The sequence below is a fragment of the Amphiprion ocellaris genome, chromosome 7 (assembly GCF_022539595.1).
Source record: "Amphiprion ocellaris isolate individual 3 ecotype Okinawa chromosome 7, ASM2253959v1, whole genome shotgun sequence".
NCBI lineage: Eukaryota > Metazoa > Chordata > Actinopteri > Pomacentridae > Amphiprion > Amphiprion ocellaris.
The window spans coordinates 31,607,460-31,622,573 of record NC_072772.1 but is presented as its reverse complement, the minus strand read 5'-3'; the positions used below and the strand labels follow the sequence as shown (position 1 = coordinate 31,622,573).

The 15,114-nt window shown below is 45.5% G+C and overlaps 1 protein-coding gene across 4 annotated transcripts; it reads left to right on the top strand.

The window, feature by feature from the left end:
* Positions 1-2,432: 2,432 nt before the first annotated feature.
* Positions 2,433-14,976, top strand: bicra (BRD4 interacting chromatin remodeling complex associated protein). 4 transcript variants are annotated; one of them, XM_023286951.3, is made up of 15 exons: positions 2,445-2,495; positions 4,433-4,478; positions 4,590-4,635; positions 5,191-5,256; positions 5,506-7,581; positions 7,763-7,951; positions 9,245-9,865; positions 10,289-10,481; positions 10,581-10,678; positions 10,824-10,958; positions 11,062-11,111; positions 11,203-11,351; positions 11,443-11,537; positions 11,635-11,737; positions 11,830-14,976. In XM_023286951.3, the coding sequence occupies exons 2-15, from the start codon at positions 4,438-4,440 to the stop codon at positions 13,641-13,643; spliced, it is 5,676 nt and encodes a 1,891-aa protein (XP_023142719.2). In that variant the 5' UTR covers positions 2,445-2,495; positions 4,433-4,437; the 3' UTR covers positions 13,644-14,976. The 4 variants fall into 4 exon arrangements, with proteins under 4 accessions (XP_023142720.2, XP_023142719.2, XP_023142718.2 ...); XM_023286950.3 differs by having other exon boundaries at positions 11,632-11,737; XM_023286952.3 differs by lacking the exon at positions 5,191-5,256 and having other exon boundaries at positions 2,433-2,495; positions 11,632-11,737.
* Positions 14,977-15,114: the final 138 nt, after the last annotated feature.

Genomic DNA, 15,114 nt, shown 5'->3' with positions numbered 1-15,114 from the left:
CGGGTGCTGATCAGTAAAGCATTGCCAGATTATGGCACATCATCATCATCATCATATTTGATGCTTGTTTAAAGAGGATGATTTGCTTTGGACAAGATTCTGAGACGAAATGTGGTCTTTTTAATGGTAACATGGGTTGTCTCTGGTGTTGTTTTAAGTCTTTTTGTGGTTAATTTGAATTTTTTGAAATTAGTTAATTTATTTTAGGTGGTGACTTGTGTCTTTTTATGGGTATTTTTGTGTAGTTTGTGATGGTTGTATTGTGTTGCTGTAATCGATGAATTGACTTCGACAAGAAATATTAACAGTCACAAAACATTAATTTTTTCCATTTTTTGAATAGTAGTGAAAACTGTGTTGTTGGGTCACTACAGCTGTGCAGGTTGTGCTGCTTTGCGTTTCTCAACTTTCAGTTTACCTCCATAAACATAACAATGGCTACTTCCCTGATTATGAAGGGTTATTGGTTGGACAAGGGGAAGCATGCTTACTGTTGGGCGAGGCATTGAAATCAGGATTAAATGCTTATCTTGTTATTTGTAGAACACGTCTGGCCATTTATTATAATGGTAATAGTTTATGTGGAAATAAGTAGGAAAGTGATGTTGGCAGCTTTAGGGGACTACATGGACACAGTTATTTTATATTTTCAGAATACTGCATGATACTGACAGATTATAAAGCATCATTACTCTAGTTTTCAAAAGCAAATAATATTATAGATTATAAACTTTTTAACTTTGACCAGCGGTTCTCAAACTGCGTTACTTTAAATTAGTCTCATTTATGACAAATTACACTGGTGAATTAAAAAAACTCCCCCATAAAGTCCCCAAAGTTTAACAGTCAGTCCTTTTTTATAGAGGGGAGTCTAAACAAGAGCTCCGCATGGCTCAAGACAGGAGAGCAGCTCCTCAGGACAAGATTCAGCAGTCCATCTGCATCTGAAGGAGGAGGTACAGTACTTTTAGGACAGCAGTGTTCACATTCTAGATGGAGCAGACAGATGGTTTGAGAGCAGAGAAGGAATCCATCGAGTGGAACAGCCATCTCTAAAGAGAAGAGGAGGTATGTGGCACCAATTTCTTATATCGCAGTGTTGAGATATCTCCAGAAAGTTACATCATTATTAACAACTTGAGTCACTCCTAACCTGGCAGCTTCATATCCATTGATGTGTAAACTGGCAGCTCCACAACTATTGTCATTGCTGTTGGGCTTCCTGGTTTAAGAACTATTTACACCTTAGGGCATGTGAGCTTTGGGTTATAAATGAGCCTGAGGGTGACAGTATGAATCCAAAACTCCCCATTAGTCTGTCAGAACTGAGGAAGCCTCTTTAATGATGGGTGAAATTTCTTCAAGAAAAGTCACAGTTAGAGAAATTATAACTGCACTATAGCTTTACTATCATTGATATTTAAGTTCCAGCCATAAAAGTATTGTAGCCCAATTTTATTAGTTTATTAGTTTAACATAAAGTCAGCTAGTGAGCCTTTTAGACAGATGCTTTTTTTCTCTTCTTTTTTACCACTGCCTGGTATGGTACTGTATCAAATGACAGTGAAATTATTGAATCCCTCACAAGTCCTACTCTTACACTTTCACATATTCCAACCAAAATATTTGTTATAACCCCCAATATGACTGCTATGTATACAATAAAAAAGTTTGCATCTTTATATTTTTATAAACACGACAGAAGCACTGTTCAGAAACATTTCTTTTGATACCCTGCCTCTAATAAAAATACTTTCAAGCTATTTAAAAATGAGCAAGGCCACTAACAAGCAAGAACAGACAAAAAACAGACAAAGTTTATATACAGTATATTGCAAGTAAGTCTATTACATAAGTCAAATAAGTAAAATACCATTTGTCATCTTTCTGGGAGAGTAAAGCTTATTGTTTGACAAATCAGCCCATGATCTCATATTGTATTTTTCCTCATAAGTCTCCCACATAACACTCTTACTCACTGTCACTCTCTTTTATGGACTGATTTTAAACGGTTTGTTTCGGTTTCATTTTGTTTTTTTATTTTTTAGGGGGTGAGGGGCAACTTGTTTATTATCATGGCTTTTATTGTGATTTGTGTATTTGTAAATATTATTATGCAACATATAAAACATCTTGATTTTGAAATTTCTGTACTAAGTTATTACGAGATTAGACTGTTTTCTGAGGAAAAACTAAAACAAACAAACAAACAAACAAACAAACAAACAAACCAAAAAATATTGTTGAGATTCGGGGCTATTTGTGAAACATTAGGGGCTACAGATTCGGACTCCCAGGCCTAACGACACCGCCGACCTGCTGTGTGAATGAGGCGCCCTGACAGATACACGGACGGGCGGAGGGACAGGCGAGGCGGGGATTTGAGTCAGGCGCAGCGGCGGCCTCCTGTTTCCTGCCTGTAGCTGGGTCCTGTACAGCAGCCCGTGCGAGGCTGTCCTGGAGACCCCGCGCTGCCTGCACCTCCATCGTCTCGGGTGAGTTTGTTAAATGTAGCATTTTCTCTATAAATCCCAATAACCGTAACTGAGCTGCAATATTCGCGAACTGCAAGGAAGCCGCAAACTGCACAGCTACCGCAATCGGAGCGCCACGCTGCTGCACGACCCGGCAAACATGTTCATTTTCCACCGAATTCCCAAGCATACCCCCTTCATCCAAGAGTATTCCAACATTAACTCATATTTTGCTTGCAAGGAGAGATAGCTAGCTGCGCAATTGCGTTCACACTTCTGAGCAAACAATGCCGCTTTGTCTCGGTTGAATCGAGGTGCCGCTGAACAGTACGAGTGTTAAAATTGTGACACTCGGTGGTTTGTTTTGAATGTCAAAGGCTCAGGCTAGCTGTACGTCTCAATATTGTTGATAGCTGCTTGGCTTAGCAGGTTAGCTCGCTAGGCTAACGAAAGTCAACCCAGATGCATCAAAATGACTGGAAACAGAGGCAAAACGGGGGTTTAAAGGGAAACGTTTTGTTAAATTAGAGCCTTAAGTAAACCGTGTCGCTGTTAAATGCGGCGTGTTGTGAGGAATTAACAAAATATGCACGAACTGCTCTTTGAAAACACCAGCTAGCATGTAGCAGCCGCTTGCAGAGTCTCCATTCATATCCTGCGCACTGGCTCTGCTCCGACCGAGCAATGGCTCCGATCCGCTGCCTTTTCAGAGCCTCCACTGGAGACACGGTGCCTTCATAGCATCGGTAATGTGGAAAAATGTGACGTTTTGTTGTGGTGGTTTTTACCTGAAGCGAAGTGCACAGTTGTTGTGACTTGCGGTGGATTCTGAGAGAAGCCTCCGCAGTCGAAATGTTTCCAGGCGGAGCGAAAACCGCGCGTTTTCAGTTTGTTGTCCATCACCATCCGCTGTTTCTCGGTGTTTAGCAAATTTACCTTTTGCCTGATCTCTTGATGGGTTTATTACCGCTTCAGGGTTTCTTGTTTTTAAGAGTTTGGGTCAAAACATGACTGGTCGCAGCTTGCGAGGAAAACTGGCATCTGTGGTAAACTGCAAACTTTTATTTTCCAAACTTAAATAACTCCGATATCTAAATTTGAGTGTGAATACAGTTGCTGAAGGTTGCCTTTGTGCTTGTTCTATCCTAACACGATTCAGAGATGCCTGAAGGCAAAAGGTGATATAATGTTTTGAGTCATTACTCACAATTTAAATGTGAAAGTCACAGGGATAATAAGATTAAGAGCTGTTAGCTGTTGTTGTTGATTGCTTGAAACTATAACGTTATAGACTAACAAGTAGATCTACAATTTAAATAAAAAATCAATATGTGATGGGATTTAAAAGGACAGATGGTAATTGATGTCCTTTTTTATGTGTCTTGAAACTGCTCGGTTTAAAGCACTTATGTTGGAAACAAATCATGTTCCCCATTTTATCAGAGCTTTTTAAACATAACTTTGTCTTCTGTAATAAGTTTAGTGCAGAAATCTGAAAAAAACAACATACTAAGAATATTGGTGTCTCTTGTGTAGTAGATTGATGTGAATTTCCTGTAAGAACCGTCTAAGCTTAAAATATGTGCTAATGATACTGTGCAGAGCTCTGCTGAAAGAATCCAACATTTGTAATTTAAACATCTGACTTCAAAATGAATGTTAATAACATATAACCACATGACAGCAGTCGTTGCCACACTGAGATGCCAGATGTGGCAAACACCCTGTCAAAATACAACTATAAATCAGCCTCACTGTAAATTTGGAGCTGAAAAAAAAGCTCATAATGTGGTATTATAGTAACTGTATAATAAAAATTTAACTGCACACATGCTTGAAACTATTACTTATTTGTGGGAGGAGTAAATTTCTTGCTTATGCTGTTTTTATTATGACTAGTGTGTCTATGATTAAACAAAGTAATGCTGGTCTTTAAAAATCCTTTTCGTCTTTAACAGTTGTCATGGATGATGAAGACGGCAGGTGCCTTCTAGATGTAATTTGGTAAGTCGACGCTGACACGGTGAAAGATTAATTTAATATTAAAGCAAACAGTTCAGTCAACTCTGTCGTCTTGTTTTGTACCAATTTGAATCACACTGTTTTCTCGTGCAGTGACCCAGAAGCTCTCAATGACTTTCTTCATGGATCTGAGACCCATGTGAGTATGAGAGGGAAAAAATAATGAAAGAAGTCACATTTGTTAGACTTGTGATTTCTAGCTACAAAATGGGAGTTTGTAATTGATGTGATGAGGAGTCTTAATTGTGTGTATTTTAGTTAGCGCTTGCGTCAGTTAGCAGTTGCGTGACTCTGGACTTGAGTCACTTTCAGATTACACGTTGATTCACCCTGAAACCTGCATCCTTCACTGCTTTCACTTATTTTTTTTTTTTTACGGCTTTCTCTGCTTAATGGTTGTTTTTTGATTGCACTACCTGTGGCTTCAGCCTGCCTTCCCTTTTTATAAGGCTAATTCACAGAATGAGAAATGCTAATACTAACGCTTCCCAACTCTGTGTTATTCCTTGCCCCTCTGTCATTTACCTTTTTTTTACTGGTTCTTTACATTCTTGGTTCTCTGGACTGTGTTCTGTCCTTTCCTTGCCCTCCTCTGTTTGATGGTCTGTATGTTTCTCTGTCCTGGTGACTTTTGCCTGCGGGTTTGGGTGCCTTTGGTTTCTGTCTGTCCTATCCTGGGTGGATGTGTCTGTAGTTGGACACTGACGACCTTTTGGATGGTTCGAGTGACCCCTCCAGCTCGTTCTTCTCTGCCACTGGGGTGAGTAAAATCCCCCAATCCTCTTCCCTCTGTTTTCTATCCATCTATGTAGCATGCGTCTCCTAATACCCTCCCTTTCCACTAACATATCTACACAAGCTTTGATTTGCTGCGAGTCGACAAGATGTTTCAGTGGGGTTTTAACACATATCTGCGTTAATTCGGTTACTCTCCTCGCCATTACAGCTAGTCATCTGAATTCATGCATCACCTGGTTTCACTTGTTTCTTTTGCTCCCTTTCGTCGTAGGGCCATGTTCCGGAGGTCCAGCCTGCGGTCCAGCTGTCGGCCAGTGAGTCGGCAGGTCTGCCCAGAGTCAGTGTTGACCTGGACTTCCTGGAGGATGATGACATCCTGGGAGGATCCCCAGGTGGTGAAGGTGGGAGCAATGGCATTGGGACAAATCACGAGCCCTGTGACATCCTGCAGCAGAGCTTGGCCGAGGCCAACATCACAGAGCAAAGCTTACAGGAGGCAGAGGCTGAGCTGGACCTGGGCTCCTTTGGAATTTCAGGCCTTACACAGGTGGTTCAGACGCTGCCTGATGCCAGCCTCTCCGGGGCTGGAGGCGCAGCTGTTGGTGTAGGCATCGGCGTTGGGGGAGCAGCAACAATTTTCCCTGGGTCGGCTCCGAGCACCACTGCTACTCCTCCCAATGCCACAGCTGACATGCTGGGCTCAGTGCTCGCTCAGCAGGGCCTTCAGCTCCAACCCCAGGTCATGAACAAGGCCATTAGTGTTCAGCCATTTATGCAGCCTGTGGGCCTGGGAAATGTGACGCTTCAACCCATTTCGAGTCTCCAAGCGCTTTCTAATGGGAGCCAGTCTGGACATTTGGGTATCGGACAGATTCAGGTTGTGGGTCAGCCTACAGTCATGACTATCAATCAGTCTGGGCAGCCAATCCTGGCTAAAGCCATGGGTGGTTACCAGCTACACCAGTCTGGGCCAGAGGTATCAGGTGCTGGTTCTCAGGCAGGGCTTGGAGGCTCAGGAGGCGGACTTCTGATCCAAGGTAACAAAGCCACTTTAGGATCTCCAGCTTTAAATGGACCGGCTGTTTGTGTCAGCAGCACAAACAGTAGCAGTGGTGGTACAATGACTGCTCCTGCTGGGCTTGTGGGCTTTGGCAGCACCCAGCTAAGTTCAGGAATAGGACCCCAGACTCAAACTCAAGGCCAAATCATGCAGAACGTGATCATCCAGCGCACACCAACACCTATTCAGCCTAAACCTCCTCAAGGGGGAGCCATCCAACCGAAACTCTTCAAACAGCAACAGCAGCAGCAGCAGCCACAGCCAGCACCCCAAGCCCTGCAGAACGATGCCCACAAGGCTCTTGGGCTGCAGCAACTTCCAGTTTCTGCTGCTCAGAATGTAGCCTTCCTGACAGGAAAGCCAGGCTCCAACGTTGTTCTGAGTACTCAAGCCACAACACAAGGCCCTCAGTTTCAACAAACCCTCTTCAAGCAACAAGCAGCACAACCATCTGGCAAGCCCCTCAGTGTACACCTGTTAAACCAACCTAGCAGCATCGTTATTCCCTCTCAGACTGTTCTGCAAGGTCAGAACCACCAGTTTCTGCTGCCACAGATACAGCCGGGTGGGCAGATCCTGACGCAGCACGCTGGGGGCCACATCATAACTAGTCAGGGTCCTGGTGGACAGCTCATAGCAAACCAGATTTTAACTGCAAACCAGAACATCAACTTGGGTCAGGTGTTGACCTCACAGGGCCATCCTGGGCCTGCTCACATCATCTCTGGACCCATTCAGCTCCAGCCTGGTCAGATGGGCACACCTACCCTCTTTCAGATGCCTGTCTCACTGGCTCAGAGTCAGAGTCAGACACAGACCCATACTGTCTCAGGACATGCCCAAACAGTGATACAGGGCATGCCGATTCAAAACTCCCTGACCATGCTGAGTCAGGTGGAGGGACTGAGCCCCGCAGTTAGCCTTCAGCCAGCCCTGCAGCCGCAGCCAGGTGGAGTCCCCAGCAGCACAGGAGCAGCAACCATGGCTCAAGGCCAGCCTGGAGAGTGTGTTACTGTGCTGGGAAGCTCCACAGACCAGGCTGCTCATCCCACTCAGCAGCTTGTACCGCAGTCCTCTATCCTGGCCATGCAACCGGCTTCCTCTGTGTCCACGGCTACCACAGTATCCTCCTCTTCTCCGTCCATGTCTGTCTCCACCTCTTCCTCTGTCACAGCTGTGGGGCTGGTCCCCCCTCAGGCTCAGCAAAGTCCAGGAAGGTTACTGTTCACCAACCAGGGCTCCAGCATGATCCTCAGCCAGGAGTCTCTGCAGATGTTCCTGCAACAGGTCAGTGTTCTGCTCCCTGCACGTTTCTTTGTGTACAGTTAACATTGTCTTTAAAATGAATAACATGCACGGAGTGATGTCTTGGTTTGACCTCTTTGGTTTACTATTTTACTCCCCCTTCCCTCCAATCCCCTTCCTCCTTCCTTTCCTCATCCTGAAACGGTAAATGTACTCCTATCAGGAGCAGCACCACCAAACAGAGAATGAGTCAACCCCCTCTGTGGGCGTACCGGCATCTGTAATCGTCAGCAGCAACAGCAGCACTACTCCGGCCCCTGCTGTCCATGACAGCCAATTAACTGACTCTTGGGTGGGTCAGAGCCACAGTCCTTCCCCTGGCCCCTCCCACATGGCAGCAGTGGTAAAGCAGGTAGAAATGCCCCTTTATGTTGAGCCCCACCCACTTGTTGCTGCTGCTGCCGCCACAACAACGTTAGGTTATCTTACCTTTCCCCATCACTGCTCTGTACCTCTCTGCTGCATTAGTCCTTGCTTCCATGTCTCTTATCGATGCTGTGCAATTACTAAGTGCAAAAAAGATTCCTTCGCTTGCAGCTTCAGTGTGTCTTACATCGCTTCGTTACATGTAAAAGCATGATCATTCCAGTTGTCCATAGCTGTTGTGTGTCAACCACTGTGGTGTTTTAATACTTTGCTTAATGCATCTCCATGAATTTTGGGACTTACATCAAGCGCCAGCTCTTTCTGGAATAATCTGATTATTTTCATCCATTCTGTGTATGTTGTAACAGTATTTAAACAAACATTCTCATGCTTAATAGAAGAGCTACCAAGGTGCTAAGCATTTTGTTCACCTCTTTACTAACACTGCTCAGTCAATTCACCTTCACCTGCTGCATTACTGACCAATGACTGATGAATCAATTCACTCCTCTTCATCCTGCACTTCTCATTTAGCCTCCTGTGTGTTTAAGGTACCACCCTCCCTTGTTATCTTTAGTCCGATCAGTGCAATTATCCCCAAGCCAAATTACATACTTCCCTGACCCTCGTCCCCGAAGTCTTCAGATCCCCTTCTAATTTACCATCACAGGCCCGCAAATCTTGACTTCTTGCTTTTGTCAACAATTTTTCTTTATGGCTCGCCAAATGATCATTGCTACCTTTATTTATGTGTAATCCTCCTCAGTCGCTAGAAAAAAATCAGTGGGCTTCTACTACTTTTACCTAAGCACCTTTTAGATGTTTAAAGTCTAACACTTTGCTTTTGTATTGTTTGCCGTTGTTTGACGTGTGTTTGTGTAAACTGGGGCTGGGTGATGATTACATTATTTGTTGTCTATCTTTTATTTGATTTTTCAGTTTAGTAGGTGTGATTGTATTCTGATAGTATCATTTTTCTCTTTCACCAATTACCAATTTCAACCAAAATGTAATAATTCAAATTTTTTTCAAGCATACTTACGGCATATAATAATAAATATTAATGTCATAAAGGTATTCTAATTATGATTGAACCTTATCGCCCAGCCCTATTTTCTGTCAAATCTTGGATCGTGTACTAGAATCATATTTACTATAGACGGTGTGCATGCAGAACTTTTATTGTCTGTCATTTTTGTGCTTAATGTCCTGTGTTTTTCCTTTGCGTTCTTGAATCTGATAAACAACATATCATTACATTGTGATTGCACCTCCTCAGGTACCCTCCAGTGGACATCAGCAGCCTCTGAAGATCCAGGGCATGTCCCCCTCACCGGCCTTGACCACTCATGCCGCTGCCCCCACAGTGGCAGAGAGTCCCCAGCCTTCCCAGTCTCCTCTCACTCTGAGCCAGCAGATCCAGTCACCGCACCACCAACAGCAGTCGCGTCCTCCTTCCCAGCCTCAGCCACAGTCTCAAACTCCCTCTCGCTCGTGCACACCCTCATCTCACCCTCCACTCTTTATAGTCCATAATCAAATCGCAGAGTCCCCCCAATCAGCGCCGCAAGGCCAGGTGCAGCAAACGCCACCCCAGCAGGCACACATCCAAGTTCAGCTGCAGCCTCGGCCGGCATCTCAGCCTGCCCCCTTTCAGCAAGACATGCCTCCTATGTCACAGTCACCCAAGCCTCCTTCTGCACCACCTGCACAGCACCAGTTCACCGCACCTCCCATCAGCGCTAGTGCAACTGCTGTCGTGAAAACCCAGGTTCCCATCCAGGGTTTGACATCAGAGCAGCAACATCACCTGCAGCTAGTTGCAGCACAAATTCAGACTCTGTCATCCATCACTCAGCCCTCACCTCAGCAGAAGCAGCTGCTGGAAAAGCTGCACCAGGTACTTTCCAAGTTCACCACATGCATGCAAAGCAATGACAGGTCTTGCTAGCAAAAGCGTCTTGTGTATTTTGATGTTATGTGTCACTCTTTCCCCATCATGTAGCTGAGAAACCTGCCAGTAAAGGGATGCTATAAAATGTGGTGTCCTATTTAAAATCCTATAGAGTCAGTACTGCTTAAGAATATAATATGTATGATGTATATGTGTCGTTGTCAGTTTTCACAATGTTCAGGGTAGTTCGTTGTATTGAAAAGACAGAAAAAAAATCTCAGTTTGAAATACGTGAATGTATTTCTAGCTTTTGCACTGTTGTTCATCATTATTGAAAGTCTGTGTGAAATGCAACATATCCAGCTGTTGACTGTATTAGTAATTAACAACTTATCTGCCTCTTTACCGTCTGTCCTGATCTGTTTTCAGGTCCAGCAGAACATCATGCTGCAGGCCAAGCAGTCCACTCAGCCTCAACCTCAAGCCACCAGTCAGTTTAGTTCCCAGCAAGATGTGCCTGTTGATAAAGTGGTGATCGCATCATCAGCCAGCACTGGTACAGCCGCTCAGCTTCCCTCAATGCTGCAGCCGACATCAGTGCTTGTTAAAACTCCTGCTACAGGTTAGATGCCAATTACTGCATGTGACGCAATACAGCACTAACCTGAACCCACCGTAAAGTATCTCCCTGTGTAATGATTTTTTTTCTCTCTTATCTTAGCATCAAGTGACTTACAGGTATTCTCAGGAGCCCAAGGGCCAGCTGGAGCAATGGTGAATCAGACTGTCACTCCTGCCAGCCTTACCCAGCCTGCACAGGTAGCTAACATTATGGAGACAATTCCTCCAAGGACATGTGTGGTGATCGTTCACCGTTTCCCACCATTCACCTCAAACTGTGTTCATTTCACGTGTTGTTTCGGTCCTTAACTGGAATTTCTTTCTCATTCCCCCCCCCCAACAGGTTCAGCCAAAGCCAGGAGTGATCAGCTCAGTTGGAGGGATGACTCTGGGGAAAGGTGGGATGCAGATACAGGTGTTGGGACCTAGTCTGACTCAAATGCCTGCTCCACAGCCCCCAGCTCCAGTACAAACTCAGGTAAAGTAACTACTTTGATGCAAAAATACGATAACTGCCTTGAATATTTAAGCTACAGCCTGAAGGTTTTAATCCCTGGTTTGCTTTTATCTTCTTACATCAGACAACAACAATGAAAATGCCTTTCAGTGCAGAGCCCAGTAAAGAAGCCAGGTATGTACAATGGATGTTTTCAAGTCTTGTTTTAACTGTCTCATCGTGCCATTTTTGTGAATAGTATTTCTTTATATGTGTCTCACTGCAGGATGCTAGAACAGCTAAGGAAACATCAGGGTTCAGTGCTTCACCCAAACTACAATGCTCCTTTCCACTCTTTTGAGGACACGCTGCACAGACTGCTGCCTTACCATCTCTACCAGGGAACTGCCAACTCTTCTCAAGATTATCAAAGAGGTAACGAACTGCATATCATCTGCTGTTGCCGATAAACCGTTTAGTATACAGCTCCGGATCTTCTTGAACGTTTTTACTTTCTCGTACACAGTGGATGATGAATTTGAGAAGGTCTCCTGCCAGCTGCTGAAAAGGACCCAGGCCATGCTGGATAAATATCGTTATCTGCTTTTTACAGAGTCCAAAGTAAGTTTATAAAACAGCATTTTCACTGCCTTCTCGATGTCCTCTTTATCCTGAATTGATTTCGAACTGATGGCTTTTGGCATTTGAACCTGAGCAGAGACTGGGCCCCTCGGCAGAGATGGTGATGATCGACCGGATGTTCATTCAAGAGGAGAAGATCGCATTGAGCCAGGACAGGATTTTGGCCAAGGAGAGACCAGGTACCCTACCGCTGTCTGTGATTCCACATGGTTTTGTTGTTAAGGTAGATTAGATGAATGCTAATAATATAATTCTGTTTATTTCCTTGCAGAAGAGTTTGTGGCAAACGTGCGGATGATGGAGAGCGTAGTTTCATCCCAACAGAACTCATCATCTGCTGAGTCCACTTCATCGAGTGGAGCTGTATCAACTGCTGCTGCTGCTCCAACACCTGCTGCTCCTGCTCCTGCTCCTGCCCCAGCTCCTTTGCCGAATGTTGCCCCAACCCCTCCACCTGCTCCAGCTCCAGCTCCTCCTCCAGCTCCTGCTCCAGCTCCAGTTCCAGTTCCAGTTCCAGCTCCTCCTGCAGCCCCTTCCCATTCCCCTTTCCCCCCTACCAAACTGGTCATAAAGCAGGGTGGAGGTGGTGCGTCCGTATCCTGGTCCACCAGCTGTCCACCACCTCCACCTGCAGCGAGCAAACCGGTGGCTGAACCCGCCGCCCAGAGCTCCTCCTTCAGTCGTGCACCGGCGGCAGCATCATCATCCTCCTTTTCCTCCTCGTCAGTAAACTCCCAAGCAGCCGATGATGATGACGCTCTCCCCCAGCGAACCAGCAAACCTCCTATCAAGACCTACGAGGCTCGGAGGAGAATTGGCTTGAAGCTGAAGATCAAGCAGGATCAAACGGGGTTCAGTAAGGTGGTCCACAACACTGCCTTAGACCCAGTGCACACACCTCAACCTCAGTCCATATCCCAGCCTCAGACTCAGCCTGAAGCTGCTGCACCGCATGCAAAGTCCCACCCTTTATCAACTCCTCCTGCTGCAGTTAGAACTCAGTCCCCCGTTTGCACAGCTTCTTCTGGCCTGTCGATCACCATATCAACCACTCAGTGTAACCCACCGCTGAGAGGTACTGCTCCCCCTGCTGCAGCCCCATCTTCCGCCACCTCTTCCTCTCACACCTGGTCGTCGTCCACCTCGTCATCCTCCACTCAAATGAACGGGACATTGGATCACCACAACATGGGCGGGGCCAAACACAACCCCGCCTCCACTGCCACTTCCTCACAGACCACCTGCCGCCTCCCCCTTAGAAAAACCTACCGGGAAAACATTAGTCCCCGGGTCAGACCTGGTGTCCCGGGTGGAGGGGACGAAAATTTGTCGTACCCCAGAACCACACCTTCACCCCCCAGGCACGAGGCCTCAACTCCCCCCTCAGAGCGGACAGTGATAGCCAGTGTGAAGGTCGAGAAAAGAGACAGGGAGGCCTTACACACTCACACAGAGTCGAGCCACGACGCTGGCCGCTTGGGGAGTGCAATGCAGGGGCTGGACGAAATGGATGAGGTGTTTAATCGTGGTATCAAATCCACGCAGCACCATCATCTTCCACAGCTCCTGGACAGGGAAGCAGCGAAGGAGAGAGGAGAAGAGCACACAGACCAAGAGACAGATGTAAGTAAATACAAAAGGTTAAGTGGAAAAAACAGACACAGGGCTGGAGGGACATTCAGAATGGACCAGCATGCCCCTGGGCCTCCCTCTCCTGAGTCCTTCACACGAGACTCTTTGCTTCCTGCCAAACGCTGCAAGTCAGACTCCCCTGACATGGATAACGCCAGCTTCTCCAGCGGCAGCCCTCCGGACGACTCTCTGAATGAGCATCTGCAGTGCGCCATCGACAGCATCCTGAACCTGCAGCAGGAGCCCTCAGCCCGCGGGCACCATATTAAAGGGGGCAACAGCAGGACCCACCAACACCAAAGTCAGCGCCCAGGGGGCTCGGCAGCCTCATCCCACAGACCTTCAATCCCACCCCCCTCCTCAGCTTCTTCGTCCTCCTCCTTGGCCCAGCACCCTCAGGTCGGTGGCCGTGGCCACAATGGCAGCCTGGTGCCCCAGACTCAAAGTAGATAACAGCCCCTCAGCCTCAGGCCGGACTGATGGAGGGAAAATGACACAGTTTAGGAGGCAGGGGAAGGGGGCACTGTGAAAACAGTATCACTGTACTACTCTGCCAAGCTGCGTTGGCTTTGTTTGTCCATTTGAATTGTCCAGACATTTCTTTGTCATTTACAGTCTGAGGTAGCCCCGTGGTGGCATAAGTGTGGTCAAAGGTAAAACGGTGAATTGCAGACTTGAAAATGTCTGGCATATTGTATGTGTTCTGTCAGCCAGGCTTGAGTAGCCAGATGAAATTGTCAGAGGCTGTTCTCTAATTCTGTCATTCTTTTTCACTTTTGGGCTCTTCTTCTCATCTAGTATTTATACATTCCTTTCTTGTGGCCTGAGCACCGGTTTCTATCCACAGCTGTTCATCTCCTGGTTCACACGGTGTCCTAATGAGCGTCTGGCAGCTTTAAACAGTTCAAAAGTCAGCTACTGTTACAACAGAATGGCAAAACAGGATACAACAGTGTTGTACTGTAAAAGGTCATATTGCATACAGTGTGTTCCTGTACCTACCATATTTGATTATCTTATCACTAAGATAATGCTGCCCTACAGATGCAAACAGCACATGCTAAAATAATGCAGTACACGTCTTTATCAAGAATAAACTTCTTCATGTAGTCTGTAAACCCAAGAACTCGGTTATACTGGTGTCAAGGCAACAATTGTTGTTCTTCAGTTGGGAAAATAAGAGTTGTCGCAACCTGAATTTCATACAGACATCTTTTGCATTTTTGAGTAAACCATGTTGACAAACTAGTTTGAAAACTTGTTTTCTTTTTGACTACACTTAGATACTTTAGTATCACGCACTGTCTCAGTGAAAACAAACTTGTAATTCAGTTCTTTTCAGCCTCTTATGTTAGATTATTTTCTGGGTTTCTTGTTTTTAAGCCACACATCAACTGAAACACAAACCTGCCCCCCCGTTCTGCTTCTGATGCCAGGTTCGGACGTTATGCATTTCAGTCAGCAGGGGTCAGGCCAGTTTTAACATAGTTTCTGTCTGTTTCAGCTCTCTGCTGTGGTATCCCTGCCTCCCCATGTGTTTCTTTTTTTTCTAGGCCTGGTGGACAATTCAAACACAAACACAGCACAAGCATTGAAATGGAAAAAAAGGAACAATAATAATGTAAAAAAAAAAAAAAGCAAAGAAAAAAAAGACCGTAAGAGAATTTGAAGTATAGTATTACAGATTAATTTTGTATTGTATTTATTGTGTATAATGACACTTTTTAAAAAGAAATGTACATTTAGTAAAACTGTAAATTAAACCTTGCTTCTTTTATGAAACATAGCAGGTGGTCATGTCATTTTTTCCAGCACTTTATAGAGCGATTCTCGAACTTGCATTCCTTTGGATGACTAAGGATGACCGAGGAGTGCTGTGTGATAGCCGGGAGAGGCTGGTTGTAATGGTGGTGGGGTGTGTTCT

Excerpts from the sequence above, each read along its gene's own strand:
- bicra (XM_023286950.3), top strand. The coding sequence starts at position 4,438 with ATGGATGATGAAGACGGCAGGTGCCTTCTAGATGTAATTTG. Across the intron at positions 7,952-9,244 it reads TGGCAGCAGTGGTAAAGCAG|GTACCCTCCAGTGGACATCA; the intron begins GTAGAAATGCCC and ends GCACCTCCTCAG. Across the intron at positions 11,112-11,202 it reads GAGCCCAGTAAAGAAGCCAG|GATGCTAGAACAGCTAAGGA; the intron begins GTATGTACAATG and ends GTCTCACTGCAG.